The sequence below is a fragment of the Hippocampus guttulatus genome, chromosome 1 (assembly GCF_054856545.1).
Source record: "Hippocampus guttulatus isolate MCC_2025c chromosome 1, RoL_Hgut_1.0, whole genome shotgun sequence".
In the NCBI taxonomy this organism is placed as follows: Eukaryota; Metazoa; Chordata; class Actinopteri; order Syngnathiformes; family Syngnathidae; genus Hippocampus; species Hippocampus guttulatus.
In genome coordinates, this window is record NC_141261.1 from 34,372,141 (window position 1) to 34,399,251 (window position 27,111).

General features: G+C 42.7%; 1 protein-coding gene across 2 annotated transcripts in view; it reads left to right on the plus strand.

Annotated features, from left to right (window-relative positions):
• lama5 (laminin, alpha 5) overlaps nucleotides 1–27,111 on the plus strand; it is a 163,865-nt gene that overhangs the window by 65,350 nt on the left and 71,404 nt on the right. The window contains exons 7-26 of one of the 2 annotated variants that reach the window (XM_086127741.1): nucleotides 168–283; nucleotides 1,971–2,089; nucleotides 2,162–2,252; nucleotides 4,341–4,475; nucleotides 4,558–4,623; nucleotides 7,394–7,534; nucleotides 7,880–8,017; nucleotides 8,133–8,267; nucleotides 10,295–10,429; nucleotides 10,540–10,677; nucleotides 15,091–15,143; nucleotides 16,545–16,644; nucleotides 16,802–16,854; nucleotides 16,948–17,053; nucleotides 17,451–17,550; nucleotides 17,670–17,826; nucleotides 19,848–19,986; nucleotides 23,599–23,741; nucleotides 25,360–25,463; nucleotides 25,548–25,701. In XM_086127741.1, the coding sequence (XP_085983867.1) occupies nucleotides 168–283; nucleotides 1,971–2,089; nucleotides 2,162–2,252; nucleotides 4,341–4,475; nucleotides 4,558–4,623; nucleotides 7,394–7,534; nucleotides 7,880–8,017; nucleotides 8,133–8,267; nucleotides 10,295–10,429; nucleotides 10,540–10,677; nucleotides 15,091–15,143; nucleotides 16,545–16,644; nucleotides 16,802–16,854; nucleotides 16,948–17,053; nucleotides 17,451–17,550; nucleotides 17,670–17,826; nucleotides 19,848–19,986; nucleotides 23,599–23,741; nucleotides 25,360–25,463; nucleotides 25,548–25,701 (2,323 nt within the window). The remainder of the gene's footprint in view (nucleotides 1–167; nucleotides 284–1,970; nucleotides 2,090–2,161; nucleotides 2,253–4,340; nucleotides 4,476–4,557; nucleotides 4,624–7,393; nucleotides 7,535–7,879; nucleotides 8,018–8,132; nucleotides 8,268–10,294; nucleotides 10,430–10,539; nucleotides 10,678–15,090; nucleotides 15,144–16,544; nucleotides 16,645–16,801; nucleotides 16,855–16,947; nucleotides 17,054–17,450; nucleotides 17,551–17,669; nucleotides 17,827–19,847; nucleotides 19,987–23,598; nucleotides 23,742–25,359; nucleotides 25,464–25,547; nucleotides 25,702–27,111) is intronic. The other variant, XM_086127749.1, reaches the window with a different exon arrangement.

The following is a 27,111-nucleotide window of genomic DNA, read 5'->3' on the forward strand; positions in this document are numbered from 1 at the left end:
ATGCGTGCATGTGGTGAAAGTGTCGCTATGATTGACTGCCGACCAATCCAAGCCGCTGCTCGGCTTGCACCCCACTTCTCACCCAAAGTCAGCTGGGCTAAGCTCCAATAAACCGTAATGATGATAAGTGCTGTAGAAAATTAAATGAAATGTCATTGCATGCACAGGCTGCAGTGCGACTGTCAGCACAACACTTGCGGCCCATCATGCGATCAATGTTGCCCTGGATACCACCAGTTGCCATGGAAACCGGCCACCACTTTCAGTGCCAACGAGTGTGAACGTGAGTGTTGTGCTTCGAACATTTGTGACTCTAAAGTTTGTACTCAAATGCACACACACATAAAACAATAAGTTTGTCAAGTGTAGTCCTTTCTTTGTTTCCAAGAATAGAAATTTAATCAGGTGATGTTTGAAGTCAGTTTTTAACATGCATAAAAAGTAGGCTTTTCACAATCAGGATTTTGGGGCTGATCAGCGAGTTTAAAATAAAGTCAACTCAGCTGTATTTATAGACCACAACCACCGCTGTATACAAAGTGCTGTACATATAGAGCAAATATCATTTATACAACAATAAAACAAATTAATAATGAAGACAGTAGAAATCACAAAACTGTACAACTAAAATCAAGTCTGAGTCATGCTGAGTCAAAAGCTAAAGAATACAAATGAGTTTTGAGACGACTTTTAAAAATGAGCAGTGAGGGGGCTTGCTGAATGTTCAGTGGGAGGTCATTCCGGAGAGAGGGACCAGCAACGGAAAAGGCTGAACAATCACTGATCTGATCAGAATTTGGACATGTCTGTCCAATCACTTTCAACAATTTGTATATTTACCGTAAAGTCGACCCCAAAATTGGAGCCATCCCAATCCACAAATAAGATAAGATAAGAAAACCTTTATTAGTCTCGCAATGGAGAAATTCCCGATTCACAGCAGCAAAGTTATGAAAGGAAGAAGTAGAACAACAAAATATAGGAGCTGCTGGAAAGGCAGCCACTCTCGTGGCGCCATTTTGAAGTCAAAATAACACAACACAACACATAGGACACAGACAGTCGTGCAATCTTCACCACTTTGCTGCATACACTTTGTTGTCTGAAGCAGTTCTAGATGAAAGGGGAGAGGATGAAAGTGTCTTTTCACCAGTGGATCAGAGACGTCACGCTGAAAATGTGCACACGTCTGCTACAAGCTAAGTTTTGAAAGCAAACACGAAGCTGTAGCGTCCATTGACGAAAAGAGATTAGTTCACTTCTCCTGTCCCACGTAATCCGCTTCAAACTCCAAGCCGCGACTCCCAGTTCCAAATCCGCATCGGCGCTCCGCGCTAACGCTCCTTTCTTCTGATCGTCGGCTCCTCAAGACTTACATCCATCCAGCCGCAGACCGTTCAACAGCACCGATCTCTCCGCTGAACAAAGCGGGGCTGTGAAAAATGCTGCCCATTACAGGCGCAAGACACAAGCGCCCCAGGACTGTCCGGCAACGACAGTCAAATGGCGCCGACATTCCTCCCAGTCAAAAACAGTGCTGGTATACCCATGCTGCCGAAAAGGCGCAACCACCGAGCACAGAGTCTCCTCCTTGATGAATGTCGTGGCCAAAAAATGCTGAAAAAAGTCCACATCAGGTCCACACGACGTAACAACACAAAGTGACAAAACAAACACAAAAACAACAAAAAAAAGCAAGGCTCATGAGAGCACTTACTGACGGCTGCCTACTCGGGCGCCATCTTGACTTCAAAGGCAGAGAATAGGCAGAGAAAAAGTAAAGCACGTTGTTTTCCTTCTTCTGTTGAAGCTAGTGTGTGCATCTCAGACAGCAGGGGAGCTGGAGCAGTAAGCCTTGCAGCACCCTTCATTTAACCCGTCTCCACCAACATGTACATATAAACTGAGGCTGTTATTGTGAAGGCCACTACACCTGCCTTGAGTTGAGAAAATGTCTTAAATTTTCCCAGCATGCAACTGTCACCGCCACTCGTTTGACTGCTTCTACGACAACGAAGTGGCTCAGCGGCATGGCAGCATCGACATCCGTGGAGACTACCGTGGGGGCGGAGTCTGCCTCAACTGTCAGGTAGGCCATGCATTAACACTTGGCACGCTTCTTTTTTGTTTGTTTTTGTTTTCAACGTCAGTTCTCTTCTAGCATCACACCAGCGGCATCAACTGTGAGCGCTGCATCCTTGGATATTACAGAGCACCGGACACAACCATTGACTCACCATTAGCCTGCACGCGTAAGTCATATGGTCCCATCGTATTTTTTGGACTATGCGTCGCCTTGGAGTACAGGTCGCAGTTCTGGGGGAAAACAAAAACCAAGACTCACAACATATAGCTCGGACTTGCACCCGAAATCTCCGGTCCCTAATCGTGTTGAAGGCAGCGAACAAGTTACGGTTGGATTCAAAACTTCTGCTTCTAACTATTAAAGAGTTTGAGTCCATTTTCAGTTTAAAATGGCTTTGCTCAACTAGAATCCTGTGTCACATAATATGATGCCTTTTGGTGCTTTAAATCGTGGCGGATGTCACATTCTGAAGAACGTAGTTGTCATGCACCAAAAGTTTTTGCCAACCGCCAAAAGAAAGTAGAAGTACAAATGGAAGAATTAGTAGTAGTAGTCAAGGCAACTAGTGTTTGACATATGTCATTAAGTTTGCTGCCGCCGCGAACTGCAAGGAGCTCCAGCTTTGTCGATACTTTAGCATTTGGAATCTGCCACGGCAAGGATTTACTATCTCCAGCAATAAGATCATGTGATTTTACTAGTAATGCTAGTTGGTAGTTACTTGAACTTGTAAGACATCCCCCCAAAGCTAGTCTTGACATGGGGTGACTAGGGAAACGTGACTTACGATGAGAAATTGACGAAATGAAGCACAAATGGACAAGACGCGAATAGCTGGAGGGTGCTGATTGGATGACAAAAGGAACAGGGTTAATATGAATAGTTGGAGATGGAAAAACAAAATGTTACACAATTTGAAATAAAACTACAGTGGTACCTCTACTTATGAAATTCATTGGTTCTGGTTTTAAATGCCCTAGTCTGTTCAGAAGTGGGTTTTGCCTGACATTTTGTAAAGAACTGATCCAAGCACGTTTGCTTTTGTCTGCTTTTAACAATCCTTCGAAAATGTCCAAGGCCGACATCAGCATTGTGAGCGATCACCCGACTGGTGAACACTTTTGTTCTGGGTGATTCACATTTACATAAAACTATCGGAACGGCTTATGGCCCGAGGGGCGAATGACGAACACACATACATTATCTATCTATTTATCTATCTACACACACACACACACGCACACACACACACACACACACACACACACACACATACGGTAGAGGTCCCTCTTAGCCAATGGGATGCTGTGAAGATGTCAGGTAATAGCCAATGGCAGAGCAGCTGTAAGTGTGTTGCGTTCAGGAACCTCGGAGCTGCGAGTAGCAGCCCATACTGTACCTTTCATCTCTTGAAATTTCTTTCGTAACAAGAGACAATATTTTCCTGTTGAGGCGTTTCTTAACTTGAAAATTTCGTATGAAGAGACGTTCGTAAGTAGAGGTACCACTGTACACTTTTTGGGTGTAAAAAAATGAATTGGAGGACCCAGTCCTTTTCTTGATTGGGAGGGGCTGGTGCTAAGACATAATAATTGTTTTTTCTTTTTAGAATGAACAAGCCCCTAAATTCATCAAAAAGCTGATAAACATTCAACACCCTTATTCATGAAAACCAAGTAAACTGGGACACAAATAAATAAATAAATCCTGCAGGTGCCGGATTGGGAATATGCATGTGTCCACTGTACTTTTAAATTGCAATATCACCTGTCACCCCAAAGATGGTAGACATGTCTTAGTTGCGCTTAGACTGGGTCTTATACAACCCTCCGCTACAACGTGAGCAGTCCTACTGATTTTTGGTGAATTTGGAATGATATGATATGCAGGACAATCAGACTACTTTAATAATGTTAAAATATTGAGTGAGCTGATTTTTGTGAAAAACGGCACACTAATCTTTTTTCCATTTTCACCAACACCTCTCGAAGTCGACTTGGGACTAGTCTGCGGACTATTGCTTAACCGCAATCGTATGTTTCGGCACGCCTATTATGGCTATTCTTGCTCTGTGCTGGACTGACATCTGTTCTAAATCTAGATTTATTTTAAAATGATCTAATTTAGGTCAACTATCTATTCCATCTCATTGTGTGTGTGTGTGTGTGTGTGTATGTATGTGTGTGTGTGTGTGTGTGTGTGCGTGTGTGTGCGCATGTGTGTGGGTGTGTGCGCGCGCGTGTGCACTTGTCAGCCTGTGACTGTGACTCTCTGTTCATGGACGGGACGTGTGAGGACATAACGGGAAGATGCTTCTGCAAAGAAAAATACGCTGGTGACAACTGCGACCAGTGTGCTGATGGCTTTGTCAACTTCCCAGAGTGTTACCGTAAGTCTCTCTTTCTGATTAAGACGATTTACGGGATAAATGACATCAATTGCTCATGTCTGCCCGTTTGTCTGTCTATCAGCAGCAGTTTTCCCCACGTATCCAAGCAACAACAATGGCGAGGCCAAACCAGCCGGAGAGATCATTAGTAAGTATTGTATTCATCAAATAAATAAATAGCTTTATTGACATGTCATGCAGCAAAGCCCAACCCACATGGACATCGACAGTAAAATACGAAAATAAACTCATTGTCATTGACAGTGTCATACTTGGTTGATAGCATGACAAATACATACAAACAAAGAAATATTATTGTAGACCAACACAACATTGTTTTCATTTTTTTTTTAAATGATATTGCCTTCTCTCCCATGCTTGTTCCACAAATTCCGCGAGCGCAAATAGACCTCCTCCACTTTTAAAACTAGAGTTCAATTTTTTCATACTCATCAACAAGTTCAGAAATGTAATTACAGATCCTGGACATTTTATTCATGAGTATGGTCTTCAAATCATCAAATGAGGGTCATTGAATAAATAAGGTGAATTTTTCGGTATAAGGACTTCTAATACAGACAGAAGCTTACTTTTTTTTTTTTTTACGTAGTCTCCCAGTACAGTCTCACGCTTTTCCCATCTGTGCACAAGCTTCCATATTCCCTCAGCGTAAAAATCTTTGTCTCAGCCAGTTGCTCACAACACTTCATCGCCACAAAAAATGTAAGCTTCTATCTGTATTTGAAGTCCTTATACCAAAAAAAAATCACAGTATTTATTCAATGACCCTCGCACATGGTACAATAAAATAAAAAATGAATCTCATTTTCGACTTCCCTCAGATTACACAATAGCCAAAAGACAATAGTTCTTTTCTCCTCTGGAGTATGAGTGAAACTTCCTGTTTCTAAGGCTAAGGAAGTGTCCCTGACCTTATCTTGGCACATGGAGATTGCTGCCTTCTAATTATGTTAAATTCAACATAAATTCCAGTTTTATAGCTATCCGTTATGAGGCAGTACATTCTGAGCTTTGGTTTGCGTCACAAATTCATGGCCCACTTATATTTAGAGCTGTCAAACGATTAAAATATTTAATCTAATTAAAAATGCAACGGTCATAATTAACTCAAATTCACAAAAAATTAATCATGATTACTCGCGCATTTTTTATCGTTTCAAAATTTTCTTTTGTGTTTTTTTGTCCTATTTTCCCCATTTTAATGCTCTCATCAACATGGAATCATGAATCAGTTTTCTATGTGGAAAATGCAAATATTTACTGAAATAACAATTTCGATTTTCAATTTTACATGAACATTTTTCACTTGGAGCAGTTATTCACACATAATCTCTCACACAATATTACTGCCCATCAACAACAGTGAAAAAAATATTTTGTCACACAACAGCTGCTTTAACAGCTCTTTTTATGGAATCGAAACAGAGCAATATAACATTATAAAGTGCGCATCTACGGTAAACTAGTACTCAGCCGATAGTGGATTTAAGCCATGGTTGCAGACTTCGTTTTTCTCAAGTTTGCTTTGAACACAGCAGTCAGGCTATGTTGATTGTGTTGATCCTTCCTGCGCGGAAGTCTCTCTACGGTTTTGTTTAGACATCATTCCGGATGACAACACTTGGTTCGATGACAACACTGGAGACGTTTTATTTTCAGTGTGTTTGCTAGGTGGCTACCACTGCACCGCTGAACTCTCGAAGTGCCTCAGCGCACCGTCGCTGCCAGACGAACACAGAGAAGCTCCACCCCCATTATTTATATGGACACGGAACACAGTAACCTTCCACACAAAATAGTTCCAAACAAGTAACAATCGCGACAGTGGCATACATCGTATTTGGCAGGCTACCCGCTCTTTATTCACCAGAGGCTCATCAACCTCGTCTCTTATTTCTCTCCCGAAACAGTGTCTTCTCCCGCTTAGTGTACCTTAGCCTTCTCCGCTACGTACAATCTCTGTACACAGCTTGTAATGGAGGCTCTCACTGGCAATCCGTAGTGGAGTCGTTCGATGCAATGCGAATGATTTCAGCTTGAGTCGAGCTGTGGACAATGTTGACAGGCTTGCATGCAGTAGCCATACATTTAGCTCTGGCTTCAGCAAATTTGTTCTTCGTCGTGTTATCCATTTTCTTCGCTTTGAAATGATCCATAGCTGTCTGTCTGAGACGGGGGGGCGGAGTACTCACGTCAGCTGGCCATTCAGTGGTATTTCAGACTTGACGTGCTATGATAATAGCTCAGTTTACGACTGCAAAACATCCAGATAACTTTGGTCTTGTCAGTGGAACCATCTGGCAACTTTTTAAAAGTAAACTTTCCATTCATAAACTCTTTAAGTATCTGTTTTCGGTGTCTCGCGCTGCCGTGGCTGGCAAAACAAACGTGCGTGGACCTGTGCAGCGCGCTTGTTGTTTTGTTTCTGGATTATTTGTAGAGCAACGTAACATCCGCTGTGACTGTGCCGCGTTAATCTCGCGAGAATTTTTTTTTATCCCGTTAAAATTTATTTAAATTAAAGCCAATAAAAACGCGCTAAACTGACAGCTCTAATATATATATATATATATATATACTGTATATAAATGAAAAAGTGGGTCACCTTTAACCTATGGTGGTGCATGACCACTATCACAGAAAGTTTTATGTCCTCAAGAACATAAAATGTCTTTTTTCTGTGCCACGTGTGCTCTGTCTTTTCGGTTACATATTGCCTCTCATACTTACTTTCCCATCACTTTATGTCACATCTTCATGTTGTATCTTACACAGTTTGTGTTCCCCAGATTCTCTTCTCACAAAACAAAGCTCCAACTAGATTAGTAACAGATCTTGTGTTTGGAATTTCAACAAAATCTACAGTTTTGTTTGTTTTTGTTTGTTTTTTTGCCCAGATTGTGAGTGTAGCGCAGCTGGCACTATTGACAACTCATGCAGACCCGATCCTCAAAGCAGAATATGCTTGTGCAAGCCTGGCTTCACTGGTGACCACTGTGACATGTGTGCGCCGGGCTTCCATGGACTCAACTGCCAGGGTGAGAACATCAAGGCCAGCCATGGGCTCCCACTTGAATCTCGACATGGTCATGCAAGCCATGAGCAGAAGGCAGTGCAGTAGCACTCCCCGGCGGCAAAACCTTTAACACCCACACACATTCCCAGACAAGCAGGCGCACACACTTTCACACCTAAATATTGACAAAAATGCAATCGGAGGTGTCTCTTGAATAATTGGTTTATGTGTCCTGCCACCCAGGATATACACACAGCTGTGTCAACAGTGTTTCTTTAAACTCTTTGTCATTGTAAGTAGATTCACTTACGAAACACCATTCTGCCGATTCCGTCGTTTGTTTGTGTTTGTGTGCGTGTATGCGCAGCATGTCAATGTTCAGGTCCCGGTTGCCTGGATGGTTCCTGTGACACGCTACTCGGTCACCATGTGTGTCGCAGTGGTTTCCACGGTTACAATTGTGACCAGTGTGCACCAGGCTACTTCAACTACCCACTCTGTCAACGTGAGTGACAGGCTATCTGATGTGTTTGCATCAAATTGTTGTGTTAGCATCTTTTGATGGCATCAAATGTTAGAATAGAATCATGGAAACTTGTGTTGTCTTGTGCTATCCACAGTGTGCGGTTGCAGTTCTGTGGGCTCGCTGCCTGAGGTGTGCGACCCATCCGGTCGCTGTCTATGCAAAGCTGAATTCCAGGGTCCTCGGTGTGAACGGTGCCGATCTGGATTCCACTCTTACCCCAATTGTCAAGGTTATATGTCAATATACACATATGCTTTCATATCTGGACCACAGGCTTGGACCTAGAATATAGACCTGGGCCTTCAATCTATGACATTGATGTAGTATTTAAATAATGGACGAAGCACTGAAACGAGGATATGAACTAGGACGGGTGGTATGGTGGTCGACGAGTTAGCACAGAATAGAGGTTCAGGGTTCCATTCTGGCTCCGGCCTTCCTGTGTCCCTTAATTGTCACTCGGTGTAATTGTGAGTGCAAATGGTTGTTCGTCCATGTATGGCCTGCAATTGGATGGCAACCAGTTCAGAGTGTACCCCGCCTACTGCCCGAAGACCGCTGGGATTGGCGTCAGCACGCCAGCGACCCTTCTTAGGATACACGAATGAGAAAATGGATGGATGGTGGGATGGATGGATGAAGTAGGGCATGGACCTAGGACAGGATCTTTGGCTGGTTCAGTGCGGCTCCCGGGCTTTCACATGACAAGCGTTGAAAACGCCTTGGCGGTGGCGCTGTCATTCAAACAATGGCGTACATCAGAATTTATGATGTCAGCCTATCATCAATGCATGATTGACATGCAGGGCAATCAGTCAGATGACAACTGAATTTTGACCTTTACGTCACCGCTCATGCGCAACCAACGGCGCTAAGCGCTCAGATAATCAGCAAATTACCTCAGATTTTAAGGCAGGGGTGCCCTATACGTCGATCGTAATCGACCGGGAGCCTTCGGACTGGTCCCAAGTCGACCACGAGGGGTTGGGAGGGGGGGAGATTTGTGTGTCTGTGTGTTTTGGTTTCTTTCATCTGAGCTGCCGTTCCGGCTGTCGCTCATTGTGGCGTGCGTGCATATGCGCGTGAGTGCATGGTTGGGCGCCCACGTGCGTGTGTGTATCCTTGCACATGCGCGATCGGGTCCATCGCGGGAGGTTCGTCGCTTCAAAAGTCAATCTTTGGTCCAAAAAGTTTGCCCTATCTGGCAAGCTGACCCAAGTAGTAAGTAACCGCTGCAGCTCGCATGCAGACAGTGCCTGCTTCGAGTGGCAACAACGGAATGCAAGCCAGATTTGAAGAGCATTGTTCAAGAGAAGGAATGCCAGAAGTCCCTGCATTAAGGTGCTAAGCAGCATGCATAGTAAGAGAAAAACATTATATAGTTTTTTGAACTCGGTTGAACTGAGAGTTTGTGTGTGTGAGACAGTGCACACAGTACTCATTGTTGAAAATGACTGGCCTGTGGTCTTATTACTGTCGGAGTCAATTTCTGTCATTATCATGTTTGTGTGTGATGTTTACAAGAAATCTGGCTGAGCAGAGGTCTCTCTCTCTCTCTCTCTCTCTCTCTCTCTCTCTCTCTCTCTCTCTCTCTGTGTGTGTAAAGAACGGATGGGAAGCTATATGTGTACGATGTGGCTCTTTGCAGTAACACAGTAAAAAAAAAAAAAAAGCCTCTTAGTCTCTGACTAGTTGGCCACCCCTGACCGAGGACATGGGGCAGCAAGCAATTGCACTGAACAACTTGCATAGCTATAATTGTACAAGGGCATAGGATACAACGGTTAAGGTTCCTTATTGGTCCTCAAATTTGGAAAGAAGGAAAGAAACTGCAACACATCAAAGACGCCCAACAGAAACATCCGACAGCACAGTAAAAGATGAATAGACAGACCAGCACTGAATGTTGCCACTCACACACTATCACAAATACACCTTCATGTGACATCCCGGCATGCCAAAATAGACCTCATCTCACCCCACTTCTGCATGTCAATATTCCAAGACATCAGTCACACATCCCATGGAGCTGCTCAGAAATGGAGCCAAGCAGGCACGGTGGGCATGAACCCAAGACTTGGACCTAAGACATGGACTCAGATGTAGACTTAGGACATCGATCTACATTGACCAAGGAATACAGTATAGACTTGAACATGCACGGAGGACTAGGACATGGAGCACAACAATGATGCCTCGATGTTGAGTGCTTCATATGTTGAGGTGTCAAAATCAAGTGTTCAGTCGTTATTGCAGTGTGCACGTGTGACCCTCGCACCTCATACGAGACCAGCTGCACGGCGTCGGGACAGTGCCACTGCCGACCTAACTACAGCGGGGCTTCATGTGACCAGTGTGCGCCCGGTTACTATGGCTACCCCAGCTGCACACGTGAGTGCTTGCCGATTTTTTTGTTTGTTCGTTTTTTAATTGATAGCCTCAACCGTTGTGTGTGTGTGTGTGTGTGTGCGCGCGCATGTGGGTGTCTGCGTGTTTTGCAGCATGCCAGTGTTCCACAGAAGGTTCTCGCTATAATAGCTGTGATCAGGTGACCGGTCAGTGTGTGTGTCTGCACAACATTCGTGGCCTACGCTGTGACAGCTGCGCTCGCGACACCTATGGCTTTCCAAACTGTCAAGGTAAACACACGCACACACGCATACACACACACACACACACACACACACACACACACACACACACACAAAACACAAAACACAACAACAACATAACTCACTGTCCGTCTTTCTTTTGATAACGTCATACAAAATAAAATAAAATAATTTATTTTCACCCCTTCTTGTCACACACCACAAATTTAAAATCAAAGCACTTTGTTGACACAAGGCTCCTTGATCAGGCCATCTTCGTGTCCTGCCCCCCCCCCCCCCACTCCCCATTCCCCCTCCCCGCCAAAAATACACTACTGAGAATTATTTTTATTTCATGAGCAGTGATTGCAAGAAGCTAAGCTCGCAATCTACATGTTCACTCAGTGCCCTTATTTGTCAAACATGACAACCAGAAGTAATTTGTTGCCCAAAAACTGCTGGACAACATTTTTTTAAATTAATGCTGTAGCGCCTCTCAGACTTGATAAACTCCACCTAACAATAATGAAATGAAAGCTCTCTGCCAGGTTTATCTGACCTTTCTGCTCGTCCTGTTAGCTGGGTTTACAGGGATTATATACGAGGTTTACATTCTTTTTAAATTTTTAAAATGTTTTCTTTTTTTGGTCATGAATGAAGTTCTCCGGTCAACTGGGGTAATGTGCTCTATTTTGATCTGCCGATTATATGCTCGACCACATTAATGAAAACTGCCCATTTCCAGCTGTGTGACGTGCCAATTAATGAAAACATCTTGTGACTTATCAAGATGGAGCTCTGACGCCTGTCTGATTCGCAGTGTAGTTACAATTGTCATGGACACTTGGGCACTGCTGTCCTGTATCGGGTCACTGGGGGTTGCTGGACCCTAAGCCAGTTGACTTTGGGGGAAAAGCGGACACTCTGAACTGGTCGCCAGCCACTTGTGTGGCACACATTGTTTTACTTTTTTTAAAGCTTTTAAACGGCTTGATAAAAAGTCATGGAAGGAACATGCCATTTTCAAGTGCGTGAACGTCGACGTCATTACGCATTTACGTCAAGACAGAACATGCGCAGGCCGGACGCAGCTAGCGTATTCCGATTGAACCGCATGCATGATGTCTGTTCGGGTTGGCAAAAAGAATAAACATCAAGTGACTGTCAGTGACTACACTCAGATATTGTTTGAGAGGTTTTCCACAGTTTTTAAACAGCTGGTCCTCATGTGAAACTCTCAGTCATCGTTTCCTGCTTTAGATGAGCAACAAGCTCCTTTTTTTGTTGGTGTTGTTTTCTAGCTGGTACCATGATTCAACACTCACCAAAAAAAGTCCAATTTGTATTTCTGCCTAGAGCCATTTCTGAATATTTAACCCATTTTTTTTATTCACTAACTGCCAATTCATCGAGAAAAAGCCGGCGCTGAACTGTTCTGACCAAATATCGTACCAAAAAAACCCAACAACAAACAAAAAAAAAACTTTGAGGGGCCAAGATTTCTCAGATTCAAAGCATCAGTCCCCTTTCAATCTTGAAATCTGCTAGCTGTTTCGAAGCATGTGCAATTTCGTCGGATTAAAAGCTGCATTGAAGTCTAAGAACGTTACTGTAGCACACAGGTGTCAAACTCTAGGCCCGGGGGGCATATCTGGCCCGCCACGTCATTTTATGTGGCCCGCAAAAGCAGCTCAAAGATGTCAACTTCTATGATCCTTTCTAAAATGTCTACCAACATTTTGAATTCTCACATGTTATAAATAAGAGATATATTCTAAGCATTTTCTTGATACCAAACCCCTCATGATAGTAACTTCAACGATACTTGAATCAACAGTTATTCTTGACTTCTTCAATGGTTTCAGTCACAATGGCCCTCCAAGTGAAATGGTAACTAAAATGTGGCCCGCAGCAAAAGTGAGTTTGACACCTCCGCTGTAGCAGTATGTTGTATGCTTTGGCAATCAAGAGATATATTGCTTTTACATAAAGATTGGTCAGCGCAACATTGTCATTACCTCTTTCCCATTTACAGGCAAACTGTCGAGGGTCTCATTCACCAGCCACTGTACAGGTCAAGAGATCAGCGGAAATGATTTTACTTTACATAATACAAAGGCTATGGAAATGGTCCGAAAATATTCTGATTTGCTTGCACCTGTGACTGAAGTTTCTCCTTGAGTAAAGAAAGATTAGTTTTGAGAAGTTTTCATTTTTGGTTTTTGAGGAGACCCACACCTTCTACAGATTTCATCACATTCCTGATTGTCATCTACCTTTTTTTATTGGTAACAGAAAAAAAATGTAGCTCATGAACACAACCGGGGATCCACATCGATAAGATTCTGTCAATACGGCTTCACTTAAAGGGGACGCTTATCGATCTGACGCACTTAACAACAGTGCAGTATTCATCAATCCTTTTTTGTTTAGAAAAACACAGAAACAAAACTATCAGAGCTCACATTTTCTTTTTTTTTTTCTTGCAACTACATTGACATAAATGTAAAAAAAAATGGTACTGTTAAACATTACATAAACAATTATTTCGTGTAAAAGAAAACTTGTGTAGAGCAACACGACTCATGCTGTCGGGTCGCAAAAAACACTTGTGTGAGGTGAGATGCACACTTTCTATGTTCGTTAAGCTTGCTTGTCTCCCTAATATTTTAATGATTGATTGCACTTGCGACAATGTGCATCGAGCAGCGACATTGCAACATCATCACTTCCTCCCTCTCCGGTCTACAGGCAATACAGTGATCCCTCGCTATTTCGCTGTTCGTTTATCGCGGCTTCAGTGCATCACACATTTTTTCAAACATATTCATTAAAAAAAAAAATCCATATACATGGAGTACAGTACTGTATATGTTGCTCTATGTGACTCGCTGTTGTTTTGCAGCTTCTCTCGGACCGTTTGCGGACTTAAAAAAAGAATAATTGAACCTGTATATGTTTATTGGTCGCTACTTCGCGGATTTTCGTTTGTCGCGGGTGGTTTTGGTCCCCATTAACCGCGATAAACAAGGGATTACTGTACAACCCAAACCGGGAAAAAAACCCAAACTTTTACCGACGGTGGAACGGTTGAATTGAGTGAAAATATCGTAACGACATCAGTGAGGCAGAAGGAGTAAAATAGGGTTCATATACCCTATATCAATTGAAAATTAATCTGAGTCATTTCTCCAACCGCCTTGACACAACCGTTAAGGTTGGAGCCTATTAATAATAAAAAAATGAAAGAAATATGGTATTGTATTTTATTGTATAGAGTTGTAAACAATTCTAAACGGGACTCGGTACCCATGCCTTACCACAACACCGACTAATGCTTTTAGAAGAGTATCACATTTCTTGTATATAGACCACTGGTTCTTAACCTGGGTTCGATGGAACAACCAGGGGTGAATCAGTCTCAGGTGTTCGACGGAGCCTCTGCCATGGAGGTTCAGACACACCCGACTCAACCTGTCAATTAGTTATGACACGCCCGCTTGGCCATCACTGGCTGCTTCATTTTGTGCACAATTAAAACACGTATACTTTATACTAATACTAATCGTATTTACTTTTTTCTGTTTTTACTAAATGCGTTTGTAAAAAAAGCATATTTTTATTTTTCACAAATGAAGGGCTTGCTGAACCGGTTGGGTTCGGTACCTCAAACAAGGTTTAGCTGCACCTGTAACAGCATTTGCTTCTGAAGTGGTTCTGACTACAGCCTTATGCAGCAAATAAATGACATTATGGTCTGCATACTGCTTTCTAAGTTGTTGCCGAAACAAAGATCAAGAGTTTAGATGTGTGGGACGGGTTGACATATTACTGTAGGGTAGGCAGCTGGTGAGACAGACTGTAGTTTAGTCGTTTGGGCCAGGCATAGACATGAGGGTGGTGGTAATTAGTCCGAACTCCCGCGTATATAAAAAAAAACAAATTAAAAAAGATACAGTCATTGCATCTTAATTAGGTTAGTTGTGCACACTTGCTCTCATATGCTCCATTGTGTGGATGGATGCGTGGGCATTGCGCTCGTTAATGTCGGCGCTGATGGTGATGTTGACCAAGAGGCTTGGCGTATCATGGTGATTTTTTTTTTACGCCATGTTTCATCAAGCACACAAAATTGCTTGTGTAAATTCACAGTCATGCTCGGCTCTTAGCGCGACGCCATCAAGTTTGTTTTTTACCAAGCGGACCTCACGCCTGAACGAGCCCCATCAGATGAGCGAATTGACAGAAGGTGTTTTCTGGTGTAGGAGAGGACGGAGAACCGTCTCTGAAAATAGGCTCTAATGTCATTTCTCTTCTGTCTTTATCTGTTCATTCATCCAATGGGTATTCATCTACTAACAATGTAGTTGAATACATTTATAAAGTAGTATCGTTTGTTGAGCGTGACTTTGTGATCTTGCTCGAGACAAATAACGTGTGTGTGTGTGTGTGTGTTTCTAGCTGGCACATGTCATCCTGCTGGTTCCATTCATTACGTCGTTCCTCCTCCTGTGGTGAGCTTTTAGCATTCTAGCAGCATTGTAAAGATTCAATTGTTTTGTGTATTACTATTCCGACAAATGAATAACCTTTTTGGTGACCTTAACATGCCCCCAAACTCCCTGATTTTTTAAGCTCCTGTATATTGTTGGTGAAAATGAGGGGTTTTCCAACATACCCCCAAAAGTCACGCAGTACACTCTGAGACGTACAAATGCTGCCTAGAACCACATAAGATACTCATCCTCATAGAACCATTTTTGGTCTCTGTTACAACCCTTTATCAAGGTTCCACCTAGAACCCTTCAAGAGGGCTCTACCTGGAAGCCAACATACAGGGTTACATCCCCAGAAGCATCTGTGAAACATTCCACAGAGAACCCCGTACGAGAGATTCTACAAAGAACCCTTTCACCCAACAAGGGGTTCATCTAGATTTCACACAGGGAGTTCCACTAAGATCACTTTCATATTTCAAGGGTTTTGTCAAGAGCAGTGGTCACCAATCTTTTTGCTACTGATAGCTACTTCCTGAGTACCGATCAATGCAAAGGGCTACCAGCTTGATTACACCCTTCTGAAATAAGACTCTGATATTACATATCATAATGTTGCTGTTCAAGATAAGCGGTGTTGAAAATTTTCATCTCACATCTCATCATTAGGAAACATCAATATCAACGTGCAACTCTTTATTTCTAGAAGCCTCTGCCAGTGTTGACATTTTCATATTTTTACTGTTACATCATTACTAGAAAATCACAATGTCCCATCACTGGTGAGCTATTTTTAGTGGGGACCCCGCAGGCAACTCATTTGGGCCTCGAGGGCTACCTGCTGCCCGTGGGCAGCGCGTTGGTGAACCTGCACAGGGAACTCTTAATGAGCATTTCACCATTAAGCCGTTTGTCTACTAAAGGTTCCATGAAGGACAACATTGTAGTCTACAGATCAGGCAAAATTATTGAATACTTTTGTGTTCATCCATCATTGTTTACATTGAGGAAACATTCGATTTTTTATATGTGGATTTTTTTATTTCAATCTTCAAACAATAATCGATAAGGATGACAGAGTCTTTGAGGGAAAGCCGACAAAGCAGGAGAGGTTACGTAGGTCCCGGAAGTGGAATAGGACAGAAATGAGTATCCAACCAGTGGAATCAGCAACATGACACAAGCCGAAAAACACCAGACTGTCCTCAGCAGGTGGTTTTAATAAAATCTCCAGTGACATAGAAAGGGAGGACAAAAAGAAAAAAGACGTGTAGCAGTATAATCAAGGTCTTGATCATATCAAAGTCTTGTTAAAGGCCAACTTAGATGTTGTACAGTACTTTCATATTTTGCACTTGTTTTGGTGAAAATAAATCAAATAAACTGACTGTCTCCTCCTCTTGACATTCATCCTCTCAGGGCCAATGTGAGTGTCGTGATGGCGTTGACGGCGTGGCCTGTGACCGCTGTAAACCTCTGTACTGGAACTTGTCCCCCAACGCTCTTGATGGTTGCACAAGTAAGACTTAAGATATTATGAACACTTCAAGCCCCACTCGTTGCTGGGACCTGACGTGTGTGTGTGTGTGTGTGTGTGTGTGTGTGTGTGTGTGTGTGTGTGTGTGTGTGTGTGTGCGCGCGTGTGCGTGTGCGCGTCTGCGTGGCTTCCTGCACAGAGTGTGAGTGTAACATCGCAGGAACGCTGAGCGGTGTTGCCGAGTGTGCACAGGTGAGTAAGTCGTGAGCACTGCAAGTTTGCCATTATTTTTGTGCAACATTTTATGTGAATTTATTGGTCCATTTCCAATTTGTAAAACCACAGGACAGCGGTCAGTGTCACTGTAAGCCAAACATCTGCAGCAGCACCTGCGCCACATGCAAAGATGGCTTCTACAACCTGCAGGAGCACAGCTACTTTGGCTGCCAAGGTGAGCTATTGTCTTCTGGCCGAGACATCAGTCCAAAGATTTTTACGCTAAGGGAATATGGAAGCTTGTGCACAGATGAGAAAAGTGTGTGACATTGCTGGGAGACCACGTTGAAATGTTTTTTTTAAAAAGTAAGCTTCTATCTGTAGTAGAAGTCCTTACACTGAAAAATTCACCTTATTTATTGAATGACCCTTGTACTAACTAACGAGGCAGTATTTGTCTGTAAGGGGGAGAAACATATGTAAGGAATAGAAGTACAAAGTAGTCCGAAACTATGTATGTACTCCACGGAAATACCGGTACCTCAAATTTCATCTTACGTCAGGTAACCAAACCTTTTAACTCGGTTACGTGACACCTCTGGTGCTGTCCTACCGACGTGTTGTGCATGCAGGGTGCCAGTGTGATATCGGTGGCTCGGAAGGTCAATCATGTGATGAGCGACGCGGCCGCTGTCACTGTCGACCCAACGTACATGGACTCAAGTGCAACTTGTGAGTTCAAACCCACTTCCGAACACAAACTGGCAAATCATAGAGCAGCTAAGAACAGAGATCTCACATTTCCATGCTTTGTTTAATTCGATACATTTGTGATGTGACCTTGTGTGCAGAGCCGCTGTGGATCATTATTTTCCTGATCTTCACCACCTCAAGTTTGAGGTGGAAGAGGGCACCATGTTGGATGGCCGGCCGGTACGCTTCGGCTACGACCCTGTGGAATTCCCTGGCTTCAGCTGGAGGGGTTATGCTCAAATGTCCCCCATCCAGGTCAGGAATGTGACGATATGTTCTTTGTAGCCGTGTCTCTTCACACCTCGCTGCTTGAAACTGATCATAGATCGCCCTCACAAACTGAAAAGGCTCCCATGTGTTTTAGGTCAACAGCACACCAGCTGAACTTGATCTTTTCCCAGTGGAATTAACGTAGTTTACTTGCTTTAAAGCCTAGAATGAAATGCTTTTATTAAGAGGACGCAGGAGCGTCTCTGAAAGACAGAGCTCGTTCTCATTCACTTGAATGGACCTGGCGTCCATTTTTTAACACTAACTTTGCTATTTCATCCACAGGTGAATACGAAATTGTACGTCTGGTTACGTGTCATTCTAAAACGCAATAGACTATTGTACAGTATATGTGTACTGTCTGTATTTTTATGACTGTGTCTGGATCGCTTAAAACCAGGAAATGGTCATGCGCAGTGGAATAATCATTGAATAGATTTTATAATAAAATATAGGCAACGTACACTAGATTGAAGTCCTAAGGAACTGCTGGCACGTAGGCCATGATTTTCAGCCTCAAATGTCTGTTTACTTTCCTGCTTCCCTTTATACTGAATGTACAGATTATGTTTTCAAACACTGTGGGAAACGGAGCCAGTAGGCCCTTTGGCCCTCCAACTGGTATGCCTACGACAGCGCCCCTAACGACCAAAGGTGGTACTGGAGCCCTTGGTTGAACACCCATAGAAAATGAGTGGGGGAATTTTCCCGATCAACTTTTTCTCGCTTACAGGGGGCCCGGACCTCCAGCTAGGGTACCAGGGGTCGCCACACTTTGCAATTTGGTTTTGGTTTTTCCCCCGGCCCCGGCATGCCTCCAGGGCGCTGGGTCTTACTTCCAGGGGAGCCGAAGCATGCCACCACTTAGCCCAGCGGTGTCAAACTCATTTTTGGCGTGGGCCACATTGTAGTGACTGTTTTCCTTGGAGGGCCGTCATGACTGTGAAAACATATAAAGAAGTCAAGAATAATGGTTCATTCAATGTTTGTTTAAGTTAGTGTAATGAAGGATTTGATAACAAGAAAATGCTTACAATATCTCACTCATTTCTTACATAAGAGAAGTTGAAATTTTGGTACAGATTTGAGCAATTATCGTAGAAGTTGACATGTTTGATTTGCTTTCTCTGGCCACATGAAATGACGTGGTGGGCCAGACCTGACCCCCGGGCCTTGAGTTTGACACCTGTGACTGAGCCTGAGACGGTGCATCATCCCCGGACACACCTTTTACACTTGACACTGAAAATTCAAGATTAAATTGAATGACGAAAAAAAGAAAGCATAAGGAAACTTAAAACAGTCCTGCAATGTGGACATCGTTCCAGCAACAACTATGGAAGTTTTAAATCAAAGAAAACCTAACAAACAAATTCCTCACGAGCCAAACTCGTCCTCCGAATGACAGTTCTCGCTTACATGTACCAAGTTGCCAGGGGTGCATTTGTCATGGGTCCGTTCTTTCTATATAGCACGCGACAACTAAGCCCAAAATGACTGAGACATGTTGCCCCAAACTACCATCTTTGTTAATACTATCTCTCATTTAAAGCTCAAAAGACACTAAGGACTATGGTATGACAAGAAGCCTGGACCTATCTTCTAACAAGTCCACATTTCTTTCTGCTAGGATTTACGTCTGGACGATGTTTGTTTCAAAATATATGGGGTGAATTTTTTTTAAACTTTGGGTTGTGCAAAATAGCTAATTGGCTCTCATCTCAGCTCATGCTGTGCGATATTCTTCTCAGTCAGGACACAAACCCTGAACATATAAAGGAAGAAAACAAGTATTCCACTTTTCAGATTTGCTCTGGAGTGGAGAAGGTAATTGCTTTTCACTTTGAGGCAGAGACACCACACCAAGTCGCCCTGAATAACTCGAATGAAAAGTTCTGATGCACCTCGTCTTGCAACCAGGTTTGTGTTCTTGAGTTCATGACTTGTCTTTTGTGCTCTTTTCTTCACCCTCTTGTGGCACCTGGTGTTGTTGGGTGCGCCTTCAGTCCAAGGTGCTGGTGCCGGTGTGGGTGGGCTCTCCAGACCTCTTCCGCATGGTTCTGCGCTACACCAACATGGCAGGTGTAGAAGTCCGGGGTCAGATATCGGTGCTGGAGGATGATGGCAAAAACTTCTGCCGCAACTGTGAGTGCTGCTGGTGGCCGGCTTCAGTTTCCTTCTCACCTTCTTCTGTGAGGTCCCTCATCTGCACGCTGACAGGCCCAACCAAAGCTGAGCGCACAGACTTTATACACCCTTCTCCTCTTGTAGCTCCTCCTTTAACTCTTCCTCCTCTTCTGCTTTTTCCTCTTGTCTCCTCCTCTTGTGCATCTTCTTTTTCCTCATCTCACCTTATCCTCTTCTTGCTCCCATTGTGGGTCATCTTTTTCTCTTCTTCCTCTCTTGTTTAATCCTTTTCCTCCCCTTGTTTCCTCATCCTCTTCTTCCGCTTGTCTCCCTCCCCTCATAACGCTTCTTTTTTCTTATCCCTCACCCTGTAGCTCCTCATCATCCAGCTCCTCCCCTCATACCTCCTCCTCCCTCCTCCCTCACCTTTTTCTTTCTTGCCTCCTACTTTGCCACACCGCTTCTCTCTTCCTCCCTGTCTGTGCGGCCTTATGATTTATCTATCCGACTGAGATGAACATTTTTGCAATGTCAGCAGTAAAAAGGTAACATTATGCCGATAATTTGTCTACATCATTGTTTTTCATGTCCAATTAATACTTTTGAAAACGCATTTTGCCAATTGCTGTCAACTGAAAATGACGCCACGGGTGCTCAGGGTTCAGGTAACAACCAATCACGGCTCATCTTGCGGATGTCACATGAGCTGTTGCAAAATGCGTTTTTAAGGGCCTTGTCCACGAAAAGCAATGAAGTTGACAAATTCTTCATAGACAAAATCTTCACATTTTCCAGTTGAAGTATTTCTTGAACTTAAAATACATTTAAAACAATAAATATATATATTAAAATTATATACAGTATATTAAAAACATATATATATATATATATATATACAGAGAAAAGTAAAGAATATATCCCAATACACCAGTTTTCATTACATTAATGGCACCTTTCAATTATATTTGTTTATTTTTTCTTAGTAAAATTAATATTTTGTACAGCACACACACTAAAATGAATATAAATTAGCTAGTTAATTACATGAAACACAGAAAAAGTCCGAAACAAAATATGTTGTTGTCCAGTGAAGTGCAAAGAATTAAATTGAATGCAACAGTGCTTCAAGTAGCATATCGGCATGCCTTTAACCAGCAACACAACTTTGTCACTTTTTTCTGTTCTGAGACCCCATCTAATTCAACTGTAGGGGTTTGACCGAAGAAGAAGAAGGAGGCATGATCCTGACGTCATGCACTATGTACTGAGATGTACTGAAAAAGAAATTCAATAAAGATTTTTGAGGTGGTCGACACTAATGTCGGTCACCCTTGCTAGTACCCGATACCTTGAAATAAACCCTAGTATTCACCCAATTCGGATTACCTGCCTCCAATACTCACCCATCCCTCCAAAATAATGCTACACACATACCTGTAGCTAAACAGGTCCGGAAATGTTATGGTGTATGTACTCCAAGCGGGAGCAGTGGCCGAGAAGTTTAAAAGTAATACTGAGGTCACGCAGTTCAGAAAATTGATGGATGCAGAGTACCTTGAATACATCGACTGTAGTGATGGGACTAATGGCTATTTAAAGGGAGCTGTTCCTCTAAAAGAGCCATTCAAAGGACTGTCTCTTTTTTAACCATGATTTTAAAACATCTGCGATTGACTGGCAACCGGTTCAGGGTGTCCCCCGCTTACTGCCTGAAGACGGCTGGGTGTATCCCACCACCCCTTGTGAGGATAAACCGGATTGGAAAATGGATGGATTGATTCATGGATTTTAAGACATTGCTCCTCACAAAATAGTAGGATGGGTGATCCATCACCGTTTATGTCATACTTCACGTGTTTAAGTGATGGCAAATTACCGGTAAATATTGTCTTCTTCTAAAATCTTTTCTTCTTTTCTTCTAAAATCTAAATCTTTCTTCTAAAAAAGTTGTAAGGCCATACGGCCTGCATTCAGTTGGTGGTACATCAGCTATGTTGGGAATTGTTCTAAACATTGCTTCATTTAGACAAATGGAAGGTTTTTAATAACTTTTTATTCTCCTTTGAGCATAACAAAATAGAAATCTGCAAAAGACTTGACCAATACATGTACACTACACGTGAGATGTTTTGACCAAAGCTGTCTCTTTGAAGGCACTGAGGTTGTAACAGTGATGATGAGCTCGCGAAGTCTTGGCTGAGATAAGCCACTGCGGCTCCTTGCGACTTCTCCGGCAGCTCCTCCTCGCCCCCGTTGTCCTCTAACACGACTGTTGTTTACTCCTCCTCTCCTCTCCGATCTGTTCCTCCGTGACTTATTCTTTTCCAAAGGGGTGTTCACACGGCACACATTTGCTCCGGCGCTGCACCGATGTATTGTGTTGCGATATATTTTGCACCGCAGCAAATTGTGTGGAGCGTTCACACGTACAAAGCCGCTGAGCGTGTCTGCACCGGCACAGCGTCGGTGCAGCCCCACTTGCGTTCACACGGCAGTTTCTGCAGCGGAGCAAAACGACAGAAAACAAATAAGCTGTCGTGTTGGTTCTTTTTAAAACGTATACACAACTCAAGCGACTACTGTACAGGCACGTCCTTCTCCTTCTCGGTCTCCGTGCCTTCTGCTCGAGAGTGACCGCCCCCGAAAACGTAAATCAACGATGACTTCAATGACACTCAGAAAAGCAAATACGTAATGCGCCAAACAGAAAATCAAGAGAGGAAATCACAAAATAAATTCTATGGGGGGCGGGGGGTTGTGAACACACAACAAAGGAACAAACTACACAAACAACTCCGAGACAGTCCAGTCTCCTACAAAAGGAAAGATGTTACCAGCCAAGTCTTGTGTCATTATTAAACAATCACATGACGGAAGTCCGACAGAGCGCGAAAGCAACGCATTCTCGCCGTACGTACTCTTCACAAGCATTTGCTCTGGAGCAAATTTAACCCAGTTGCGTTCACACGTGCAAATTTACACCGGTGCTGCTTCGCAAACGAGCATTTGCTCCGGAGCAAATTTTTAAACCACCTCCCTGAGGTGGATCAAATTTGGTCCGGTGTAAGCTCTTTTCCGGGGCTACGCCGGAGCTAATTTGCACGTGTGAACGCTCTACTGGGGCAGCCCCGGCGTAGCACCGGACCAAATCTTGCCGTGTGAACACCCCTCAAGTTACGCCAAGGCACGAAAGCAGGCATGCACAGCAAGCAGTACACCTCGTTTTTTAGTTTTTGCTTTTTTTTTTTTTTTTTTTGCACTTGCTCCACAGCTCAAACACCTACCCAGTATGAAAAGAGGGGCGAGTGCTCTCGCCAAAGATTCGACTTCCATTGTTCAATTTTTGAAGAGCTGCTCAGAAGACTCGATTTGTTCGTGAATATCACATCAATAATATACTGTAATATCACTAATATGATTTGCTTTCACAACACAGTCCTGAGTTTTGGTGTTGACTTCTGAGATCAATAAATGCTCACTTATTTCTCTCCATTCACCTGCTTCCTCTTCCTCTCCTCTTGTCTCTTCATCTTCCTCAGCTCAGTTTACAGCATTTTTCCCTCAAACATTTTGTTGTCATAAAAGATTAAATGTAGTTGAAACACTATGACAAGGATGTTGGTCTTCCAGGTTCCGAGCAATCCAAGCAGATTGTCTTCGCTCCCACCACGGGGCCAAGTTTCGTCAACATTCCCCAGAACAACTTTGTGGAACCTTTTGTTCTCAACCCTGGAGCTTGGACTGTGCTCATTGAAGCTGAAGGAATTCTGCTGGTGAGATTCATTCGCCATTATGTCATTACTGTTAATGGGTGTGTAAGGTACATACACACACACACACACACACACACACACAGATCATCAGATCGGCCGCTGCCCACTGCTGCTGTTTGTCTCCGCTGACGGAAAGACATCTAAAGTGTCATGTTTTGCATGATGGTAGTGCAGAGGACCCCAAAGAGCAGGGCGGCAGGGAGGAGCAGGGTGGAGTGACCAAGATGTATTTAACAAAAACACAAACCTGAGTACACAGGAGAAACAAACTCCAAAACTCAAATAAAGTCCAGAAATCTCAGGAAACAAAGTAGCAACAAAACCTGAGACAGAAGACAAAACATGAAAACACAACAGCAACAAACAAACAATGACCAACAGGTGTGCAGCTGCAGGCGGAGCCCCACAGTGCCACCTGTTGGTCACAAACAGAACCACAACATAAAGATTGCTTCAGGATGCATCTGAATGAAATTACGTTTATTTCATCACGTTAAATGATCTCATTAAAGGCTAAAACGTTCTGAAGATGCATTTGAATGAAATTGTGTATTTTTCATAAATGTAATTGATTCTTGTTCAGTTTCACTTTATACCCTCAGTGAAGAATAACATTTTTCTTTCTTGGTGAGGAAAATTCACTTTTGTAACTTTTTCAAGAGTAAATGTAATTTCCCAAATCTATTTACCGTATTTTCTGGACTATAAGCCGCTCCTGAGTATAAGTCACACCAGCCATAAAATGCATAATAAAGAACAAAAAAACATACACAAGTCGCACTGGAGTGTAAGTCGCATTTTGGGGGGAAATTTATTTGATAAAATCCAACACCAAGAACATACTGTACATGCCATCTTGAAAGGCAATTTAAAATGAAAATAAAATAGAAAACAACACGCTGAATAAGTGTACGACATGCTAACCTTACATGACGCATAAACAACGAACTGAGAACGTGCCTGGTATGTTCAAGTAACATATTAAGAGTTATTCAGAGAACTATAGCATAAAGAACATGCTAACAAGTTCACCAAACCATCAATGTCACTCCATATCACAAAATCCAATGAAATCTTCATTCTCTGTGTGACTTTAAAATAACTCCACCAACTCCGGAGGTAGAAGGTGCAGCGCTTCCTCTTCTACGTCGCTTACGTCAGACTCATTGTGGTTTTATCAACACAGGTCCAGAGCGGCCTCTTGTGGTTAAATGTGAAAATAACATGTGAAATTATATAATAATATGTTAATAATTTCACCCATAAATCGCTCCAGAGTATAAGTCGCACCCCCAGCCAAACTATGAAAAAAACTGTGATTTACAGTCCACTCAAAAAAACCCTCAAATAAACCTCGCTTGCTATATTGGGTGAAATGTACTGAGAATGCCTGAGTGTTTTATTTTCATAACATTCACTTTTGTAGCTGTTTTTCCAACCATGTGCCAATGCAAATAAAGAGACCATAGACTCAATTTAGACCATTTAAGTACTTTTTAGGCACGTATCATAGAGTCGTGTGTGTGTGCGTGTGCGTGTGCGTGGGTGGGTGCGTGCGTGTGCGTGTGTGCGTGTGTGTGCAAAAATAATGGCATAATAAACTTATTATTCTCCGCAGGATTTTTTGGTCCTTCTGCCCAGCGCCTACTATGAGGCTCCCATCCTGCAAATGCATATCACAGAACCATGCATGTTTGGCTCTCCAACAGACACCAGCCACAAGTAAAAATGTTGTTGTTGTTGATTTGGCGGGGCGGGGGGGGGGGGGGGGCGACAAAATGTTTAGTCTGGTTTGTGTCCCAGCAGTTGCCTACAATACACGTACTTGTCTCTGGACGCCTTCCACTCCGTGTCTGGCATCGATGCCATTTGTCGCCATGACAACCATCTGCCACGCCTCTGCCCCACCAAAAAGGTTACTCTACGCCATCCCGACATGGCCGTCTGCAGCGGCTACGACGTAAGAGCACAAATGCCTGTGTTTGTCTCGGTTCTGCATTTACACCACACAACCTATAATTAAAGACGTATGGAACATTAAATTTGTAGAGAGCATTATAAGCAATGTACAGTTAGATCTAAAAAAAAAAATAGAATATCGTGACAAAGTGATTTTTTTTTCTACAATTTATTTCGAAACGCATGTCGAATCAATGCACTTAACATTGAAATATTTCAAGCCTGGGTCTTGTAATTTTGCCTATTATGGCTTTTAGACAATGAAAACCTCAAATTCAGTCTCCCCAGACATTTTGAATATCGTGAAAAAGATGACTTTTGGAAATTCGTGGTGTCACAACCAAATCAGCTAATTAATTTAAAACACCTGCAAAAGATTCCTGGTCTTTGTTTGGAATGTGTTTGTTTATTTATTTGTGGGCGGTCCGGTAGTCAACTGGTTAGCACGTTGGCTTCAGAGTGCAGATGTGCAGGGTTTGATTCCTGCTCCAGCCATCCTGTGTGGAGTTTGCATGTTCTCCCCATTTATCGCTACGACACACAAACAATCACCGCTGCGCATACAGTACCTCCTGTACTCAAAAGACGCAGATGCCTTGACAGAGCATGCGCAGAATACGAACGAATGTTCCATTCAAAGGAGGTGCGTTTATCTGACAATGATTTGGGCTAGAAAGGGGGTAACACGGGGGTCTTCTTCTGGTTTTTAAAAACTTGACTATGAGCAAAAATGGCTTTTTGCTTATATATTTGGCCTTTCAAAACCAGAATATAGCCAGGATTGTTATTTTGTAATGGTTATATACTGCATGTAAATAGATTAGAGCTGTCAAACGATTAAAATATTTAATCTAATTAAAAATGCAACTGTCATAATTAACTCAAATTCACAAAAAATTAATTGTGATTACTCACACATTTTTTATCGTTTCTGAATTTCCTTTGATAGTTTTTTGTCCTATTTTTCCCCATTTTAATGCTCTCATCAACATGGAATCATGAATCAGTTTTCTATGTGCAAAATGCAAATATTTACTGAAATAACAATTTCGATTTTCAATTTTACATGAACATTTTTCACTTGGAGCAGTTATTCACACATAATCTCTCACACAATATTACTGTCCATCAATAACAGTGAAAAAAATATTTTGTCACACAACAGCTGCTTTAACAGCTCTTTTTATGGAATCGAAACAGAGCAATATAACATTATAAAGTGCGCATCTACGGTAAACTAGTCCTCAGCCGATAGTGGATTTAAACCATGGTTGCATACTTCGTTTTTCTCAAGTTTGCTTTGAACACAGCAGTCGGGCTATGTTGATTCTGTTGGTCCTTCTTGCGCGGAAGTCTCTCTACGGTTTTGTTTAGACATCATTCCGGATGACAACACTTGGTTCGATGACAA